This window comes from Rhinopithecus roxellana, chromosome 8, assembly GCF_007565055.1.
Source record: "Rhinopithecus roxellana isolate Shanxi Qingling chromosome 8, ASM756505v1, whole genome shotgun sequence".
NCBI classification, from domain to species: Eukaryota; Metazoa; Chordata; class Mammalia; order Primates; family Cercopithecidae; genus Rhinopithecus; species Rhinopithecus roxellana.
The window spans coordinates 1,756,446-1,777,369 of record NC_044556.1 but is presented as its reverse complement, the minus strand read 5'-3'; the positions used below and the strand labels follow the sequence as shown (position 1 = coordinate 1,777,369).

The 20,924-nt window shown below is 47.2% G+C and overlaps 1 protein-coding gene across 4 annotated transcripts in view; it reads left to right on the top strand.

The window, feature by feature from the left end:
- Window positions 1–5,005: 5,005 nt before the first annotated feature.
- ZNF333 (zinc finger protein 333) overlaps window positions 5,006–20,924 on the top strand; it is a 32,864-nt gene continuing 16,945 nt past the window's right edge. For 2 of the 4 annotated variants that reach the window (XM_010361556.2, XM_030936940.1), the window contains exons 1-5: window positions 5,006–5,105; window positions 9,603–9,646; window positions 11,146–11,269; window positions 11,702–11,797; window positions 15,582–15,664. In XM_010361556.2, coding sequence (XP_010359858.2) covers window positions 9,644–9,646; window positions 11,146–11,269; window positions 11,702–11,797; window positions 15,582–15,664 — 306 coding nt within the window. In that variant the 5' untranslated portion in view covers window positions 5,006–5,105; window positions 9,603–9,643. Of the gene's footprint in view, window positions 5,106–5,149; window positions 5,289–9,602; window positions 9,647–11,145; window positions 11,270–11,701; window positions 11,798–15,581; window positions 15,665–17,963; window positions 18,281–20,924 lie in introns of those variants that run through there. The other 2 variants (XM_030936941.1, XM_030936939.1) reach the window with 2 other exon arrangements.

Below are 20,924 nucleotides of genomic sequence, written 5' to 3'. Positions count from 1 at the left end.
TTTACATGATCAACCGAACCATACGGTTACAAACTGTCTTAGAATAATCACTAATAAAACCGGCAGAGCCTTGAGTATTCTGGCCCGGCAAGAAACTCTGATGAGAAATGCTATCTATCAAAATAGATTAGCTCTCGACTACTTGCTAGCAGCTGAAGGAGAGATCTGCAGGAAATTTAACCTTACTAATTGTTGCCTACACGTAGATAATCAAGGGCAAGTAGTTGAAGACATAGTTAGAGATATGACAAAACTGACACATGTGCCCCTGCAAGTGTGGCATGGATTTGATCCTGGGGCCATGTTTGGAAAATGGTTCCCAGTGCTAGGAGGATTTAAAACTCTTATAATAGGAGTTATAATAATAATAGGAACCTGCCTACTGCTCCCTTGTTTGATACCTGTACTTCTTCGAATGATAAAAAGCTTCATTGCTAGCTTAGTTCCCCGAAATGCCTCAGCACAAATGTACTATATAAATCACTATCAATCTGTCTTGCAAGAAGACATGGGTAGTGAAAATGAAAGTGAGAACTCACACTAATAAAATGAGTGAGAGTCTCAAAAGGGGGGAATAAGGGAGGAGACCACCCCTCATACTGTCTTATGCCCAATTTCTGCCTCCAAAGAAAGAAGAAGTGAAAACTAAAAGGCAGAAATGAAATCCACAGGCAGACAGTCCGGGCACTGCACCGTGGGTCTGGTAGTTAAAGATCGACCTCTGACCTAACTGGTTCTGTTATCTTATAGATTACAGACATTGTATAGAAATGCACTGTGAAAATCCCTATGTTGTTTTGTTCCAATCTAATTACCAGTGCAAACAGCCCCCAGTCACGTACTCCCTGCTTGCTCAATCAATCACGACCCTCTCACATGCACCCCCTTAGAGTTGTGAGCCCTTAAAAGGGACAGGAATTGGTTACTCGGGGAGCTCGGCTCTTGAGACTAAAGTCTTGCCGATGCCCCTGGCTGAATAAACCCCTTCCTTCTGTAACTCGGTGTCTGAGGAGTTTTGTCTGCCGCTCGTCCTGCTACACTTTTTTTTGTTTTTTTAAGACGGAGTCTCACTCTGTCACCCTGGCTGGAGTGCAGTGGTGTGATCTCAGCTCACTGCATCCTCTGCCTCCCAGTTTCAAGTGCCTCTCCTGCCTCAGCCTCCTGAGTAGCTGGGATTACAGGTGCCCACCACCACGCCCAGTTAATTTTTGTATTTTTAGTAGAGATGGGGTTTCACCATGTTGGGCAGGCTGGTCTCAAACTCCTGACCTCTAGTGATCCGCCCACCTCGGCTTCCTAAAGTGCTGGGATTACAGGCTTGAGCCACCATGCCTGGCTGTAATACTTAATTCTCGACAGCCTCAAAGATGATCATGGCAGCCAGCTTGGCAGTCAGGTCGAGTTTATTTGTTGATGTAGATCCCTACACAGAGGATGCTGTTAATGTCTCACCCAGATCCCATTTCCTGGCTGATTCCCTAGAACTATTTCCATGAGAAATAAAATCAAATTTTGTTAATGCCAAGAAAGTATTTATTTACTCTAAGGAACAAATGGTTTGTTCTGTAGGGACTCATCCCCCAGCTGTTATGAATTAGTTGCTATCACTCACAGCTGTCTGATATGCCAACCTGAAATAATCAAAAGCATCAGATTCTAGTTTTAAAGAGCTTATTCAAGAGAAAAGCCAGGAATAGCTATTCTGGGATGCACAGACTCTAGAGAAATGGAGTCAATGCTCTGAAGTTAAAAGCTAAGTTCTTGCTTGTATAGGAAGACAAAGAAATTTAACAGGATTACATTTTCTATACAAGGCTCGTATATGAGTTATAACAAATTAATTAGTTGTGTGTTTTTTTTTTCTGTGTGATTTTCTTTTTGTTGTAGCTGGTTTTCATTTTCTTTCCAGTTTAAAAGCGTGTATTTAACATTCCCTCTAAAGGCAATGTAACAGCCATGAAGTCCTTATGTGAGAAAAGGAAGAGAGGGAAGTTAATTTATAATGAAAGTCAACAGCAGAGAAGGAAGGGTCTTCCCTGGCTCTTCAACCACCTGTAACATTTTACAAAACAGTGCCAGTAAAGGAAAAGGTTTAATCTGTACTCAGAGAAACAAAAGCTGTGGCTTCCTAGGTTTGAGCTGCCTGTCCCGTGACTCAGGTCCTGTAATTCACATTCCTTTAGGGCCCTAAATAATTTAATTGAGTTCCAATAGCTTAATTTTCTTTTTATTTAGAGATGGATTCTCACTGTCACCCACGCTGGAGTGCAGTGGTGTGATCATGGCTCACTGCAGCCTTGAACCCCTGGACTCAATAGATTCTCCCACCTTAGCCTCCTGAGTAGCTGGGACAACAGGCACATGCCACTATGCCTAATTTTTTTTTTTTTTTGTAGAGACAGGGATCTTGGTACATGACCCAGGTTGGCCTCAAACTCCTGGCCTCAAGTGATCCTCCCATCTGGGCCTCCCAAAATGTTGATATTGCAGGCATCAGCCAACTATGTCCAGCCCCAATAGCTTACCTTTTGAATGACTAATTTTATACCTCCTGAAAGAGAATTGCTGCCTCAGCTGAACAGGAGCTGCTTTGGGAGGTTCTGATCCCCCACACTCAGGAAGCATCTTGCAGCCAATGGCTAAGATGGGGGTACAAAAGGCAGCTCCTTTCCTCAAAATGGAATGGGACCAACTCTGTGTCTCATATTCCAGAACTTCCTATGGGATTAGGCTGAAATTTGACTCCAGCTGAGCCCACATCTTTGTTCACCTCCTTCCTTCCCTTCCTACCCTGCTTTCCTTACTCCCTCTCTCCCAAGAGCACCCCGCAAATCATGAGGACCCACCCTCCTCCCAGGGATTGTGATCTAACCAAATCCCTCCCTTGTTTGGTTATGTCATCAAAACAAAAGAAGAAATAATTCAAGTTTCCTAACACTTTCTGGTTTTATCCTGAGATGAGATTTAAAAATATGATGCTTGGTTTACGGCAAGACACAAATAAGATTCCCTATTATCAATATTACTTTATTGATGATGATAATGATGATTGAGTCCTATTCCAGAGTGCTTAATTTCTTTTTTAAATTGAGATAAGAGTCTCGCTATATTGCCCAGGCTGGTCTTGAACTTCTGGCCTCAAGTGATCCTCCTGCCTTGGCCTTCCAAAGCACTGGGATTACAGGTGTGAGCCACCGCGCCCAGCTCAGAGGACTGTCTTTACATTATAGTGCCATCTTCTGGTAAGATTGAAGAAAAAGAAATCCAAAGTAGCTTCAAATGCTGAGCTTTAAGAAGCTGGGTTGAAGTATGGATGAAGGTCTAAATCTTCCGGGTATGAGGAGTTGAGGCAAATCCTACAGAGACATTAACTTGTTCTTTTTTACATCACCTTAAATCTATTATTGTATCTTTATTATTCTGGGACATTCAGGCCCAAAGATACTCATTAAGTCAATAAGCTAAATTTAGTGACAAGTGCATGAGAATGAGAGTTAGGAAGCCTGATCGTGATATTTATTCATTCATGCATTTGCAAATCTATCCATCCATTCGACAAATGTTTAAGATATGTGTCTCTGTGCTCGGTGATTTTATGTCAGGTTGATTCATTTTACTCAGTCTTTACTTTCTCACATTTAAAATAGGGTTAACAATGGAAAACTGTGTGGCGATTCCGCAAAGACCTAAAAACAGAAATACCATTTGGCCCAGCAATCTCGTTACTGGATATATACCCAAAGAAGTATAAATCATTCTATCATAAAGACACATGCATGTGTAAGCTCACTGCAGCATTACTCACAATAGCAAAGACATGGAACTAACTTAAATGCCCACCAATAGCAGGCTATATAAAGAAAATCTATGTCTTAGATTCACATATCTTATTTTTAGTGAGAAAGGCAAGCTGTAGAAGAAACAAAAATACATCATCTTATTTTTGGAATAAAGACAGTTGACCCGTGAACAACAAGGGTTTGAACTATGGCTATCCCCTTATAGTCAGATTTTTTTTCTACCCCTGTCCTCCTTGGCACAGCAAGACCAAACCCTCCCTTTCCTCAGCCTACTCAAGGTGAAGCTGAGGTTGAAGACCTTTATGATCTTTATGATCACTTCCATGTAACGAAGAGTAAATATATTTTATCTGCTTCATGAGTTTCTTAATAACTCTTTCCTTTCTCTGAGCTTAGTTTAAGAATATGGCATACAATACATATAATATACAAAATATGTGTTAACTTTGTTATTGGCAAGGCTTCTGGTTAACAGATTAGTAGGTAAGTTTTTGGGGAGTCAAAAGAAGTGAATTTTCCACTGCACAGGGTGATGCCCCAACTCCCGTTGCCTACGGGTCAGCCATATGTAAAAATACAAAAACAATCTTAAGTATGGATATATTTTTGAAGGGGACTGGATTAAGCCCATGGATAAAGGTGGAAGGGGTTGGAGAAAAAGGAAGGAGAAAAGGGTAAGTTAAATATTGAGCATCCCTAAAGAACCCTGGGGGAGGGTGGGGTGTCCCGTCAACCCTCCAAGCTCAGGTCCCGTCATCCCGCCCTCCGAGTGCAAGCTCCGCTCCCATTCCCACCCCAAGCACAAGCCCGCCCATTTTTGCCCCCTGGGCACACGACCCGCCCCTACTACCACCCTCCAAACCAAGGCCCAGCCAACTCCGCCATTGGGGTGCAAGCCCCCCATCCGCCTTCGGAGGGCAAGCCACACCCCAACCCGCCCCCGAGCACAGGCCCTGCCCCACTTTTGACCCTGGGACCTAAACCCCACCCCTATCCTCGTCCCTCGGACATAGGCTCCGCCCCCAGCACCACCCTCCATGCTCTGTGGGACCCCAGTCCAGAGCCTAACTTCATCCCCCGGGTAAGAATACTAGAATTTCGCCTTGGAGGCTAAGAAGATGTTAGTTTTACTGCCGCCGCCTAAGGCTACTCCGGCCACAACAGCCGGACCCACAGCCACTTCCGTTCCCGGCGGCCCCGAGACCGGAAGCGGAAGTGAGCGCGGTGGCGGCAGACGGCGGCTGAGCTGTGCTGCGCTGCGCCGCGCGGCGCGGCGCGGTGGGAGTGTCTCCGGCTGGTCTGCAGGTGTGGCCCGGCCCCTCGGGAGGGCGGGGAGGGCTCGGCCGGCGCGGGGAGGGGCTGGAGGGCCTAGAATAGCTCCGCCTGTCCTGAGGTGCTTCCTCCCTGCGATCATCCCCGGGCCGGCGTGAGGCCCGCACAGCCGGGGCCTCGCATCTGGGCGCCCACCGCCCGGTCTCTCGCTCTCAGGTACCCCCCGTCCGGGCAGACAGGGCTGTCATCCTATCAAAAGGGAAATCCCAAACAGTCCAGGTCCCACGGCTCAGGAATGTGGTGACACCGGCCCCAGCCCTCACCTGTCCTTTCCAATTTTTAGGGGAAGTGCATAAAGAGGGGTCTGCCTTGTCTATAGTATGCAAGATAACTGCAAATTAGTAATTCACGTTTTATTTGATACGACACTTACTATAATCTAGCTTTGCAACTGGAAAGTGAGGTCTGGGTCTACATGTGTAAACTGGTTTAATTGATTGGCCAAATTTACTTAAAAAATTGAATGCATCTTCCCATTAAGGAATGAATTAGATGACGAGAGATTTCTTTTGGTGACTGACAATTTGAAGTATTTTAGCTTAATATCTGTTAGCCTGGCTTTGCATCTCTTCCTTTCTTTAACTTTTTCTTTCCCATAAGAAAGCTTTTGGCCAGGCTTGGTGGCTCACTCCTGTAATCCCAGCACTTTGGGAGGCCGAGGCGGGCAGATCACCTGAGGTCAGGAGTGCGAGACCAGCCTGGCCAACATGGTGAAACCCTGTCTTTACTAAAAATACAAAAATTAGCGGAGCGTAGTGGCGGGCGCCTGCAATCTCAACTACTTGGGAGGCTGAGGCAGGAGAATCGCTTGAACCCCAGAGGCAGAGGTTGCAGTGAGCCGAGATCATGCCACTGCACTCCAGCCTGAGTGACAGAGCAAGACTTCATCTCAAAAACAAAAACAACAACAAAAGGAGGAGTTTTAACTTTTTTTTCTTTATTTTCTGTATTTGAGACGACTTTTACTTCTGCTCTGAGCATCAAGTTTTTCACTGTGAGGTGAGGGTATCTTAAGAAAAGTTGTTTCTCAGTTATTTCACAAATATTGTTATCAAGGAAAATACTGTTATTCAAATCTTTTCAAGTTGGCTCCAGTCCTTCACCTAAGCATGTGAATCACGGAGCTTCAAAACTAATGGGACTTCAGGGAAAAGACGACATAAACTTTGCAAGTAGTGGAAATTCAAATTGAGGTGGCCATTTTGAATTGGGATGTCTTTTTTAATAATGGGGTTAAAGCTCATGTCTACTGAGAAATGAGGAAAAAATTAACTTCGGAGGAAAATCATGCATCAGGCTTCAGTTTTATGAGTGAAGTGTTTGTTTCCAAAAAGAATATATGCGCTTGCCTTGCCTTTTTAAAAAGAATTAATATACATTTTTTTAAATTTATTTTTATTTTTATTTTTATTTTTTGAGACGGAGTCTCGCTCTGTCACCCAGGCTGGAGTACAGTGGCGCAATATCTGCTCACTGCAAGCTCCACCTCCCGGGTTCACGCCATTCTCCTGCCTCAGCCTCCTGACGCCCGGCTAATTTTTTTTTGTATTTTTAGTAGATACGGGGTTTCACTGTGTGAGCCGGGATGGTCTCGATCTCCTGACCTCGTGATCTGCCCACCTCGGCCTCCCAAAGTGCTGGGATTACAGGCGTGAGCCACCGCGCCCTGCCAAAAAGAATTAATATTGCTTCTTAAAGATACCTGAAACTTGTGTGATTGTGTCTTATGAAAGACAGGCATTTTAAGTTGTTATTATATTTGGTTTTTTTGGATCATGTTGTCTTTTTTTTATTTTGAGACAGAGTCTTTTTTGAGGCAGAGTCTCACTCCGTCAGCCAGGCTGGAGTGCAGTGGCACTCCAGTGCTCACTGCAGCCTCCTCCTCCTGGGATCAAGCGATTCTCCTGCCTCAGCCTCTGGAGTAGCTGGGATTACAGGTGCCCACCACCATACCTAGCTAATTTTTGTATTTTTAGTAGAGCTGGGGTTTTACTATGTTGGCCAGGCTGGTCTCGAACTCCTGACCTCAGGTGATCCACCCGCCTCGGCCTCCCAAAGTGCTGAGATTACAGGCGTGAGCCACCACACCTGGTCTCATACTGTCTTTTGTGTGTGCGTGGGCATTTTCCTTCTTAGACTAGCTATACTGAGTCATTCTTGAGGAGTGTTGATTATTTGGCATATTTTCACTGGGGTGCCCTCAATGAATTGGACGCTGTACATGGCGAAACAGTGTGACTGAAATAGTTACAGTGCTTGCCCCATGGAGGCTTTATCATAGCTAATAGTATTGGTAAATAGTGCCAAAGGCAATATGAGCATGTGGAACAGGAGAATTTGAGGAGGGGATCAGGAAACACATCTGAAAAGGAACAAATGTTTGAACCTTCAGGATGAGTTGTACGTAGCTAAACAAGGAGTCTAGCTATGGAGTGGGGTAATGGAGGAAACTTGAGAGAACATTCCAGATGTACAGTCCTTCAGGCGGTACAAAGCCTTCTGTGTTCCAGGAGCTGAGAACAGGTAGAGAAAGCTAAAGTGGAGAAAATAAAGGACTGAGTAGATGAACCACGTGAGAGAGGGAGGCAGGTCCCTGAAGATCATAGTGAGCATCGGATCTTCTTTTTTTTCTTTCTTTTTTCTTTTTTTTTCCAGAGTCTTGCTCTATTACCCAGGCTGGAGTGTGGAATCTGGGCTCACTGCAGCCTCCACCTCCCGGGTTCCAGCGGTTTTCTTGCCTCAGCTTCCTGAGTAGCTGGGATTACAGGCATGTGCCATCATGCCCAGCTAATTTTTGTATTTTTCGTAGAGATGGGGTTTCACCATGTTGACCAGGCTGGTCTTGAACTCCTGGCCTCAAGTGATCTGCCTGCCTCAGCCTTCCAGAGTGCTGGGATTACAGGTGTGAGTCACTGTGCTTGACCTGGACCTTGCTCTTTTTTCTTTTTCTTTTTTATTTTTTTTTTTGATGTGGAATCTCGCTCCGTTGCCCAGGCTGCAGTGCAGTGGCGTGATCTCAGTTCACTGTAACCTCCGCCTCCTGGGTTCAAGCAATTCTCCTGCCTCAGCCTCCCGAGTAGCTGGGGTTACAGGTGTATGCCACCATACCTGGCTAATTTTTGTATTTTTAGTAGAGATGAGATTTTACCATATTGGTCAGGCTGGTTTGAACTGCTGACCTCAAGTGATCCACCCACTTCGGCCTCCCAAAGTGTTGGGATTACAGGTGTGAGCCACTGCGCCTGGCCACCTGGACCTCATTCTAAGGCCATGGGGAAGCCACTGAAGTTTTAAGTAGGGGAGTGACATTATTATGTTTGTGATGTAAAGAAAACACTAGCTCCTCGATTGAGCATGGAGTTTAGGATGGACAAGGATGAACGCAGAGTCTATATGGGAGGGTGGAGAAGTTCAGGGCTTGGATGATGGTAGCTGGGGCTTGATGATTGTGGAACTGGAAAAGTTGGAATGTTTGAGATGCCTGCAGGAGGTAGAATTGAGAGAATTCGATGATGGATACATTCTCTTTAGCACATAAGCAGGGTCTGCAAACTGTGGCCAGTGGGCCAAATCTGGTCTGATGCTGGCTTATATAAATAAAGTTTTATTGGAACACATTTGTTCATGTGGCCATTTTTGCCTTGTGACCATATAATTAAGTGGTTTCATCAGAGACCATATGGCTCACAAATCCTAAGACATTAATTACTTAGCCCTTTGCAGAAAAAGTTTACCAACCCCTAATATGTAAAGCCCTTAGTATTCATTAAGCACTGTGCTAGTGACTGGATGTGGAGTTGTGAAAAAAGTGGATACAGGTCTATACTTAAAAAGTTCACATCAGGCTGGTTGTGATGGCTCACGTCTGTAATCCCAGCACTTCGGCAGGCCTAGGCAAGTGGATCACCTGAGGTCAGGAGTTCAAGACCAGCCTGGCCAAAAGGGTGAAACCCCATCTCTACTAAAAGTACAAAACTTAGCCAGAGGTGGTGGTGCATGCCTGTAATCCCAGCTACTTGGGAGCCTGAGTCAGGAGAATCACTTGAACCTGGGAGACAGAGGTTGCAGTGAGCCGAGATCACGCCCCTGCACTACAGCCTGAGCAACAGAGTGAGACTCAAAAAAAAAAAAAAAAAGTTTACGTCATAGTTGGAGAGAGACAGGCAATAATCATTTAAGAAATAAATATCAAATCACACCTTCATATAGGCAGTGGAGGGAAAGTAGATGTTCTTAGAGGTATTTTGAGGGCAGCTAGGAGTTAAAATGATCCTTTGATGACGTGGGAAGAGTCAGTAGAAGTCACTAGGGGCTATTGTTTGAAAGGGGGCTTGGGGCCAAACATGTTACTTATGGAGGTAAATGTCCTGTTGTAAGGGTTTTTATTGTGGTCACTCTGCTGGAGACCCCCCAAAATGCTCTGCTTCCGTCCTCACCCCTTCTTTTACCTCAGTGTCTCTTTTATTGCAGGGAGGACACCAACTGAGACCTCAAACCCTGGCTCCAGTGTCATGGTGAGGAAGTTGGGGGCTCCTGTGGTTGAAGGGGTGGATACGTAGGATAACTATGTCCTCTGAGCCCTGTCTTCTCTCTCCCCACTTCCCTCCCCAACTGAGGAAGAAAGGGGAGGGCAGTGAGGAGCATCCTCATCCCTGCCCTAGGGGACCTGGGGACATCCTTCTGTGCCTGATGTCTAGAGGGAAACTGGCATGGAAGAAGAGTCCCACAGCAGACCCTGGGGCTCTGAGCGGAGCTCCTCCAGGGCCAGCCTTGCCATCCCTGGTTAGACCTATTGAAAACACATGTGGCCATAGAAATAGAAATTCAGCTTAAATTAATTAAGGTTCAATACATTTAGCCGGGCATGGTTGTGTGTGTCTGGAATCGTAGCTACTTGGGAGGCTGAGGTAGGACGATAGCTTGAGCCCAGGAGATTGAGGCTGCGTTGAGCTAGGATTGTGAGCTTGTACTCCAGCCTAAGCTACAGAGTAAAACCCTGTCTCTTAAAAAAAAAAAAAAAAAAAATTAAAAAGTTTTAAGTGCTCAGTTTCTCAGTTGCCCCAGTCACATTGCCCAAGTGCTCAACAGCCACCTGTAGCTGGTAGCCCCTTTCTGGAAAGCGCAGGCATGGAACATTCCCATCAACAGAGAGTGATGTCTGTTGGACAGCACTGCTCTGAAGAATTCTGCAATTAAAAGGCCATACAGATTCTCAGATGAGGCTGGGCATAGTGGCTCATGCCTGTAATCCCAGCACTTTGGGAGGCCGAGGCGGGCAGATCACTTGAGGCTGGGAGTTCAAGACCAGCCTGGCCAACGTGGTGAAGCTCTGTCTACTGAGAATACAAAAAATCAGCTGGGCGTGTGGCGCGCGCTACTTGGGAGGCTGAGGCAGGAGAATCACCTGAACCCAGGAGGTGAAGGTTGCAGTGAACCGAGATTGCGTCACTGCACTCTAGCAAGACTCTGTCTCAAAAAAAAAAAAAAAAAAAAAAAAGACTCTCAGATACAATGGAAGTCCTACTTTCACAAGTATAAAAGATTATTAAGGACGTAAGTCTTGGGGAATCCCAGGGACTTCACAGAAATTAAGCGGTCAAGCCCAGATTTGTGATGCTGTGCCAATTTGTGCTAAGGAGTTTAGGAAAAACTCTCTAAGCCGGGAAGGACAGGCTCCGGCATCACAAGTCAGTGGAGTTACCCAGAGAGCCAAAACTTACCCTCTAGGATTTGTCCAAATGTTGAAAGAAAGTGAACATTTCGCTTGGTGGCCCATGTGATCTCTGTCACAACTACTCAGTTCCACCATTGTGGCCTCAAAACAGCCATTGATGCATTGTGAATAAATGCACGTGTCTGTGTGCCAAGAAAACATAATTTACAAAAATAGGCGTTGGGCTGGATTTTCCATGCCTGCTGTGTCTGAACATTTTCTCTTCTCCAGTGATAACCAGCCATTCTGCTCAGTGGTGGGGGTGGTCTTTGCCGAGCCAGAACGTGTGTGCTCTTTTAGGAATCAGTCACCTTGGAGGATGTGGCCGTGGAGTTCATCCAGGAGTGGGCATTGCTGGGTAGTGCGCGGAGGAGCCTGTGCAGATACGGGATGCTGGACCAGTGCAGGACCCTGACTTCCAGGGGTAAGGCTGGCGTCACCTGGCTCCTTCCTGTACGCAGACACTAAATGCTTCTTAAGCGCCTGCCATGTGAACAAGACAGACGTGGCTTAGGCTTTGTGGCACTTATCGTCCACAGGATGACAAAGCTTCATCTGTTGCATTGCCTTCTTTCTCTCTTTAGTAAGGCCCTGTTTTGGTCTCCTTGAATTTGGTCCCAGGCTTCCGAGGTGAGAGAGCCTCAGCCCCTTGGGGCAGAGGGGAGGGTGTTTGTGGGTTGGGTCCTGAGTTCATTAGCTATTGGACAAGATCCCTTTGCTACCCATCACACTTGCTCAGCCCAAAGAATCTGAAGCCCATGTTGAAGCTGAAGGAGGGTCTGAGTTGAAAAACCAGAGCTTGTTTTCCCCTGCAAGCCCTCTCTGCCTCAGCGCCTGCGTCTTTCTTCATGTGCAGGAACTCCACCATGCAAACCCAGTCGCGTCTCCCAGCTGGGGCCAAGAGCAGAGCCAAGGGCAACAGAACGAGGGATTCTCCATGCCACGGGTGTAGGTGAGTACCAGGCAGGCTGTGGATTCCCTGACCTGCCTGGCTGGGTGGTGTGCCCTGGGAAGTGTCAGGCTAAGAGCATTTTCAAACGCCCTTTGTTCTGAGGGGACAGCGAAGGCTATTTGGAGTGCGGTTTCTCAAGTTCCTTTAGCTTCTCTTCTATTTTCACTTTCTAGCCCTCCTCTCCTACTTTCCTTTGGTTTCAGAAAAAGATTTGTTCTAATTTCTCTTAAAAAATTAGAGGGCCAGGTGTGGTGGCTCATGCCTGTAATCCCAGCACTTTGGGAGGCCGAGGCTGGTGGATCACCCGAGGTCAGGAGTTCGAGACCAGCCTGGCCAACATGGCAAAACCCCATCTCTACCAAAAATTAGCCAGATGTGATGGTGTGCACCTGTAATCCCAGCTACTCGGGAGGCTGAGGCCTGAGAATTTCTTGAACCTGGGAGGTGGAAGTTGCAGTGAGCCAAGACTGCATCATTGCACTCCAGCCTGGGGGATAGAGCGAGACTCTATCTCCAAGAAAACAAAACAAAAATTAGAGCTATAAGTCACACATCATGAAATTCACCCCTTTAAAGTGTGCAGTTCAGTGGTTCACGACCTTGTGTAACCATCACCACTACCTAATTCCAGAACGTTTTCATCACCCCAAGTAGAAACTCTGCCCCCATGGGCAGTTACTCCCCATTACCCCTCCCTCAGACCCTGGCAGCCACTAATCTGCTTTCTGTGTCTATGGGTTGTCCTGTATAGACATTTGTATAATGGAAATCATATCATAAGTAGCCTTTGGTATCTGGCTTAGTATAATAATTTTGTGTTGCAGGTAAGTTATAGACTGGGTAGTTTATAAACAATAGAAGTTTATTTGACTCCTAGTTCTGGAGACTGGGAAGTCTAAGGTTGAGGGGCTGCATCTGGTAAGGGCCTTCTTGCAGCATCATAACATGGTGGAAGACGTCATGTTGCAAGAGAACAAGAGAGGCCCAGATTTGTTTTTACAACAAGGCCACTCTAGAGATAACTAACCCCCTTCTGAAGTAACCACTTTAATCCATCCATGAGGGCAGATTCCTCATGACCTAATCACCTTTTTTTTTTTTTTTTTTTTTTAGATGGAGTTTCGCTCTTGTTGCCCAGGTTGGAGTAAGTGCAGTGGTGCGATCTTGGCTCACTGCAACCTCTGTCTCCCGGGTTCAAGCGATTCTCCTGCCTCAGCCTCCTGAGTAGCTGGGATTACAGGCGCCCACCACCACACCGGCTAATTTTTGTGTTTTTAGTAGAGATGGGGTTTCACCATGTTGGCCAGGCTGGTCTCGAACTCCTGACCTTGTGGTCTACCTCGGCCTCACAAAGTACTGAGATTACAGGTGTGAGCCATTGTGCCCAGCCACCTAATCACCTTTTAAAGGTTGCAGCTCTCAATACTATTGTATGAGAATTGCTTCCAACCCATGAACTGTGGAGGACACACTTAAACTACAGCAGTATCTGCCTTCTTTCACTTAGCCTCATGTTTCCCAGATCCATCCATGTTGTAGCGTGAATCAGAACTTAATTCCTTTTTAAGGCTGAATAATATACATTGTATGGATAAGCTACATTTTGATTATCATCAGTTGATAGACAGTTGGATTGTTTCTACTTTTTAGCTATTGTGAATAATTTTGCTGTGAATATTTGTGTACAATATTTCCTTTTTCTTTCCTTTTCTTTTTTATTTTTTTTTATAGTGTCTTGTTCTGTCGCCCAGGCTGGAGTGCAGTGGTACAATCATAGGTCACTGCAGCCTCAGCCTTTTGGGCTCAAGTGATTCTCCCACCTCAGCCTCTTGAGTAGCTGGGACCACAGATGCATGTCCTCATGCCTGGCTAGTTTTAATTTTTTTTCTAGAGACCATTCTTCCTATGTTGCCCAGGCTGGTCTTGAACTCCTGGGCTGGGGTGATCCTCCCACCTCGGCCTCCCAGAGTAGCGGGATTACAGGCGTGCGCCACTGCGCCTGGCCTTGTATACCAGATTTATGTAGACATGTATTTAATTCTCTTAGATATACACTGAGGAGTGGAATTGCTGGCTCATATGGTAATGCTATGCTTAACTTCTTGAGCAACTGTCATACCACTTCGCAAAACAGGTGCACCATTTTACATTCCCACCAGTGGTGATGAGAGTTCTGACTTTCTCCACATTCTCACTCATACTTGTCATCTACTTCCTTTTTAAATTTAACCTTTCTGGCCGGGCACGGTGGCTCAAGCCTGTAATCCCAGCACTTTGGGAGGCCGAGAGGGCGGATCACGAGGTCAGGAGATCGAAACCATCCTGGCTAACATGGTGAAACCCCGTCTCTACTAAAAAAAATACAAAACACTAGCCGGGCGAGGTGGCGGGCGCCTGTAGTCCCAGCTACTCGGGAGGCTGAGGCAGGAGAATGGCGTAAACCCGGGAGGCGGAGCTTGCAGTGAGCTGAGATCCAGCCACTGCCCTCCAGCCTGGGCGACAGAACGAGACTCTGTCTCAAAAAAAAAAAAGAAAAATTTAACCTTTCTATGTATGTTCTTTGTCTAGTTCTTTCTTGCTCTTTTTTCTAATAACATCTGCTTTCTGGAAATAGTCTCAGTCCTCATAGAATTCTTAGCTAGGAAATTGCCTCTCATTTCCCCCTCATTCCTATGACTGCCAGAGTCCACACATAGCCCCACACACAGATGCTGTCTTCCCTTTCAGGCTCTTCCCAAGTCTAGGGTCGATAGTAAAAGCTGGGTTGGGTGTGGTGGCTCATGCCTGCAGTCCCAGCACTTTGGGCCGATCACTTCAGGTCTGGAGTTCGAGACCAGCCTGGCCCAACATGGCGAAACCCTGTCTCTACTAAAAATACAAAAATTAGCCTGGCATGGTGGTAATCCCAGCTACTCAGGAGGTTGAGACATTAGAATCGCTTGAACCTGGGAGGCGGAGGTTGCAGTGAGCCAGGATCACGCCACTGTACTCCAGCCTGGGCGACAGAGTGAGACTCCATCTCAAAAAAAAAAAAAAATTAGCTGGGCATAAAAAAAAAATTAGGTGGTGCATGCCTGTAATCCCAGCTGCTTGGGAGCTGGGAGGTGGAGGTTGCAGTGAGCCAAGATCGCACCACTACACTCCAGCCTGGGTGACAGAGTGAGACCCTGTCTCAAAAATAAAATAAAAAGTAAAGAAAACATGTGACTCATGCCTGTAATCCCAGCACTTTGGGAGGCTGAGGCGGGTGGATCACAAGGTCAGGAGTTGAAGACCAGCCTGGCCAAGATGGTGAAATCCCGTCTCTACTGAAAATAAAAAAACAAATTAGCCAGATGTGGTGGTGGGTGCCTGTAATCCCAGCTACTTGGGAGGCTGAGGCAGAGAATTGCTTGAACTTGGGAGGTGGAGGTTGCAGTGAGCCAAGATCGTGCCATTGCACTCCAACCTGGGTCAAAGAGCAACACTTTGTCTCAAAACAAAACAAAGGTGTATGTGTGTACACACACACACACAAATACATATATATATATTTACATATGTATTTTCAATTTTATGCCACTATTTCTTTTTGAAAGGAGTTCATTTTTTCCCAATTCATTTCAGACTGGAAATCTCAACTTGAATATATGTATTTGGTATTAAAATTTGAATACTTATATTCAATATTAAAAGAAAAGGGCTATGTGTGTATAGTGTGTATATGTATGTGAATATATATTTTCAATTTAATGTCACTATTTCTTTCTGAAAGGAGTTCATTTTTTTCCCCCGTTCATTTCAGCCTGGGAATCTCAGCTTAAACCCAAAGAGTTGCCTTCTATGCAGGCTCTTTTGGAAGAAGCATCCTCCAGGGACATGCAAATGGTAAGATGCACGTGGTTTTTCCCTGGCTCCCAGCACGGGAGAAGTTGAGGAACACGTGAGGTGGAAATACAGGACCAGAGCCAGGGAGATGTTAGCAGCATGGGTATCTCTTGGAAGGGGAACAGTGTCTGAGTTCCTGTGACTTCTGAATTTGGGCAAACTCTGACTGTTGCTCAAGATTTTTTTTTTTTTTTTTTTTTTTTTGAGACAGAGTCTCGCTCTGTCACCCAGGCTGGAGTGCAGTGGCATGATGTTGGCTAATTTCAGCCTCCACCTCCCGGGATCAAGTGATTCTTCTGCTTCTGCCTCCCGAGTAGTTGGAACTGCAGGCATGCACCACTACGCCTGGCTAATTTTGGTATTTTTTGGTAGAGACAGTGTTTCACTGTGTTGGCCAGGCTGGTCTCAAACTCCTGGCCTCAAGCGATCTGCCTGCCTCAAGATTCTTTTTTTCTAGAAGGTTTCCTGAAGGAAACATTTTAATAAATGTGAGTCAGACATTGAGTGTGTGAAATATGACTTCCTCCTTAGCAACTGTCAGAAAAACCCCTCCTGGTAGAGAAGCCCCATTGTGAGTAAGAGGGAGCCCTGTGGTAGAGCTGGCAACACACTCAACTTGACGAACCCCAGCTGTCTAAACAAGGCATGGCTTGAAAATCTTGAGAATATGCTCCTGGTGGGGAGGACCCCTGGGCACTGACACAGATATTGGCGAGCTTCCCACCATCACTCACCTCTTTTTCTGTTTTTTAACAGACAGGGTCTTGCTCTGCCACGCAGGCTGGAATGCAGTAGCATGTTCATGACTCACTGCAGCCTCAAATTCTGGGCTGAAGTGATCCTTCTACCTCAGCCTCCCGAGTACCCGGGACCACAGGCCTGAGTCACCATGTCCAGCTATTTTTTTTCTTTTTCTTTCTTTTTTTTTTTCTTAGAGATGGGATCTTGCTGTGTTGCCCAGGATGATCTTGAACTCCTGGCCTCATATGATCCTCCCACCTCAGCCACCCAAGTAGCTGGGACTACAGGTGTGAGCCAGTGGGCCCAGCCATTACTCACCCTTTGTCAGGAGCAAGTTCCACCTGGAGAAGAGGCTCCTGAGGAGTTGAAAGGAGGCAGGGAATGTTTCTGGAGGAGCTGTAACCTGGATTTGGATGAGAGAACTGGCCAGACAGAGGCCGCTTTGATTGGAAGGAATGTGGGAAGGTTGTTGGACATTTCTCTTCTTAGGAGACCCGTCTAGATTCCACACTGGAAGGAAGCCCTTTTCAGTGTGGAAAAAGCCTTCCATATGAGCTTGTACATTAACAGTACAGGAGAAAATATACACTGAGTCCCCACCATCCCCTCTTTGGCCCTGAATTCCCTCCCCCTCAAACGACAGGACCTTCCAAAGTTTGGGTTCCCATTCCTGAGTGTTGGTGAAAGTTAGGGTTAGGGTTTGGATAGAAGGAGGCACAGAGCTCAGCTTCACTCCCCAGGTGGGGTCTGTTAGTCCCAGGGTCAGTGAGAACCCCGGGATCCCTCAGTCAGTGCCCCTTCCCCTGTGTCATGGATGGGTGTCAGCATCAGAGATGCCCCACCCAGTGGATAGGGTGCAGTGGCCTACGTTTTAGAGACCCACACTCCACTTCTTTGCCAGGGAAGCTTCTGGAACACCGAGAAGCCTCAACCTGTGCAGCCTGGGGTGGGCTGCAGATCAGCCAAAACTCACAACCTGCCTGGGTGCAACAGACCCCTGGGCAGCTGACAGCCCTCCTCACTCCCCAGGCCCTGCTCATTCTTGGTTTACACTCTTGTTTTCGTGGAGAACACCCTCCAGTAGCTCCTTGGGAACAGGTGCTTGGGTTTTGAGACCTTGAGTTCTGAGAATGTCTTATCAGGGCTGCTGGATCGCAGGTTCCTCATCCGATGTGGTGGTTGTGATCAGCCTCATTACAGAACATCCTTTTTCCTTTCTTATCTTTTTAAATAGATATGGGGTCTTGTTCTCTCGCCTAGGCAGGAGTGCACCAGCATGATCGTAGCTCCCTGTAGCTTCGAGCTTCTTAGCTCAAGCACTCTTCCTGCCTCAGTCTCCTCCCGAGTAGCTGGGACTACAGGCGTGCACCACCATGTCTAGCTAATTTTAAAAAATTGTTTTGGAGAGAAGTCTCACTGTGTTGTGCGGGCTGGCACTGCAGGGCATTCTGTGTGTCACGTAGCCCCCAATGCTTGTTGAATGAAGGGATGAATGGATAAGGTGTTGCAGAAGGCGTCTCCAGGTCCCATCCTCCACCCCCATGTCTCTCTTGCTCAGCAGGTGGACCCCATGTGAAGAAAGGAGAGAGCGAGAGAGAATGAGCCACGAGGGCCCGGTGCCCTCTTCGTTTCTGTGGGCTCTCTCCTTTCAGTACAGGGCTCCAGCGCCCTCTACAGAACTCCACACACAGCCCAGCAAGCCCCTCTGTAATGGGTGCTGAGAGTGGCAGGCATGGGGCTCTTGTTACATCAGAGTCCCAGGAAACAGGCAGTCACAGACTATTCTGAGTGGGCAGAAGAGGTCCACCTATGGACACATATTTAGAGAAGCTGAGGAGTTCATCACTGAAGACATCCAGCCCGTGAGTAGTAGAGGTGGGTTTAGAGCTAGGAGTTGAACCCAGACCTAACCCCAGAGACCACAGTCTCAGCTGCCAGGTTCTGCTGCCTGACAATCATACAACCTGCCCCTGGGGTGATGGTGCTGACCCTTCAGGTAGCCCTTCCAGGCCATGCCAGGCATCATTGCGCCTTGTCACAATCATTGAGACCCTGCACGGTGGCTCTGAGACCTCCCTGTCACATGGGAAAAAGTGCTGATGGCCAGGGACAGAGTGAGTCCCCATGGCCTCCCTCTCTTTTGTCGGCTGGTCCAGCGGAGGGACCAGTGAAGAGGAGGGTGGGAAACTGCTCTTAGAAGAGCCCCAAGGAAGTCAGGCGTGGGGGCTCACCCCAGAATCCCAGCAACTCAGGAGGCCAAGGTGGGAGGACCACTAGAGCTCAGGAGTTTGAAACCAGCCTGGGCAACATAGCAAGAACCCGTCTCTGCAAAACACACAAAAATTAGCCATAGCCAGGTGTGGTGGTGGGTACCTGTAGTTCAGCTACTTGGGAGGCTGAGGCGAGAAAATTGCTTGAACCCAGGAATTCAAGGCTGCAGTGGGCCATGTGTTTGCACCACTGCTCTCCAGCCTGGGTGATGGAGCAGGATTCTGTCTCAAAGAAAAATAAAAAACCCCAAGGGAGGCTGAGGAACAGCCCTTCTTCTGTCCCAGGGCCACCCCACAGCTGCCTCTTCTGTAGACACCCAGCTCTTTGAGGCTGCAGTGTTGCTGCTCTCGTCCTCTGCTGGGTCCCCGGGCCTGCACCAGCAGTGCCCATGTCTCAGTCCGTTCTCACCCTGCTAATAAAGACATATCCAAGACTGGGTCATCTGTAAAGGATAGAGGTTTAATGGACTCACAGTTCAGCATGGCTGGGGAGCCCTCAGGAAACTTACAACATGGTAGCAGGGGAAGGAAACACGTCCTTCACATGGTGGGCAGGAAGGAGAAGTACAGACAAAAGGGGGAAAAGCCCCTTATAAAACCGTCAGATCTTGTGAGAACTCACTCACTATCATGAGAACAGCAGCGTGGGGGTAACCGCTCCCATGATTCAATTATCTCCCACCAGGTCCCTCCCATGACATATGGGGATGATGGGAACTACAATTCAAGATGAGATTGGGGTGGGGACACAGCCAAACCATATCAGCCCGGTACATATTTGTTCGACAAATCGGCAGAACACCTTAAAACAGTTTAAGTAGAGTGACCTGTGTCTAAATGATTCTGATGCAAACATTTGTCTTAAAACGTACCTGTGCGATTTTAATTTATGACTCAGAAAGGCCAGTGTCATTGGAAAATTTTGATTACTTGTATTTCTTGGGCGGACACAGGTCCACACAGGGAAGCACCAAGGCCAGCCTGGAGGCAGAAAGGAGCAAGGGGATAGCCCAGGCCAGAGCCTTTCTTGGGGTTTCCACAGGAAAGGTGAGGCTGGGCAGGGTAAACCGCCCAGGATCGGTCAGTTTGAATAATTTTAGTGGACCTTGGTGGGTAGGTGCTGTCCCTGGCTGTTTTAGGGCAGGGGAAATATTGACTGAGATAAGGAGCCGGTGCAATAAGAACTGGTATGGTGTGTGGGCTGTGGGTCACAGGGGAGTTGGAGACAAAGTTGGCTGGCAGTTTGACCCTGGGAATGATGGATGCCCTGTGGACAAGGACAGCATTCCTATTCAGAACCGGTATCTCCTGACCTTTCTTTCTTTTTTGTTTTTTGGGTGACTTAAACAGCGGAAATTTATTTTCTTACCCTTCTGGAGGCCAGAAGCCCAAGATCAAGGTGGCAGCAGGGCTGGGTTCTCCCGAGGCCTCTCTCCTTGGCTTGCGGGTGGCCACCCTCCTGCTGCCTCTTCACACAGCCACCCCTCTGTGCCACACCCTAATGTTCTGTAGTGAAACATCTCATAGACTCTCCAGGGGCTCTGTCCTAACCTCAGGTCTGTCTCTGCATCTGCAGTGTGTTAAATCCTGAAGACCCTCGGTGGCAGCTGGTGCCTGCAGTAGGTTGGGAGTAGTTACTAGGTCTGAGGCTACCAGATGCCAGACCCGTGTACCTTGCCTTTTTTGTTTTTTTTTTAAAGACACAGTCTCGCTCTGTCACCTAGGCTGGAGTGTAGTAATGCAATCTCAGCTCACTGCAACTTCTGCCTCCCAGGTTCAAGTGATTCTCGTGCTTCAGCCTCCCGAGCAGCTGGGACTATAGGCGTGCACCACCGCACTTGGCTAATTTTTGTATTTTTAGTAGAGATGGGTGTATCAATCTGTTTTCATGCTACTGATAAAGACATACCCAACGAGACTGGGCAATTTACAAAAGAGAGAGATTTTGTTAGACTTATAGTTCCACGTGGCTGGGGAAGCCTCGCCTCACAATCATGGCAGAAGGCAAGGAGGAGCAAGTCACGTCTTACATGGATGACAGGAACTAAAGAGACCTTGCACAGGAAAACTCCCCTTATAATAACCATCAGATTTCATGAGACTTAGTTATTATCATGAGAACAATCATGGGAAAGGCCTGCCCCCATGATTCAATTACCTCCCACTGGGTCCCTCTCACAACACGTGGGAATTCAAGATGAAATTTTGGTGGGGGCAGAGCCAAACCATATCAATGGGGCTTCGCCATG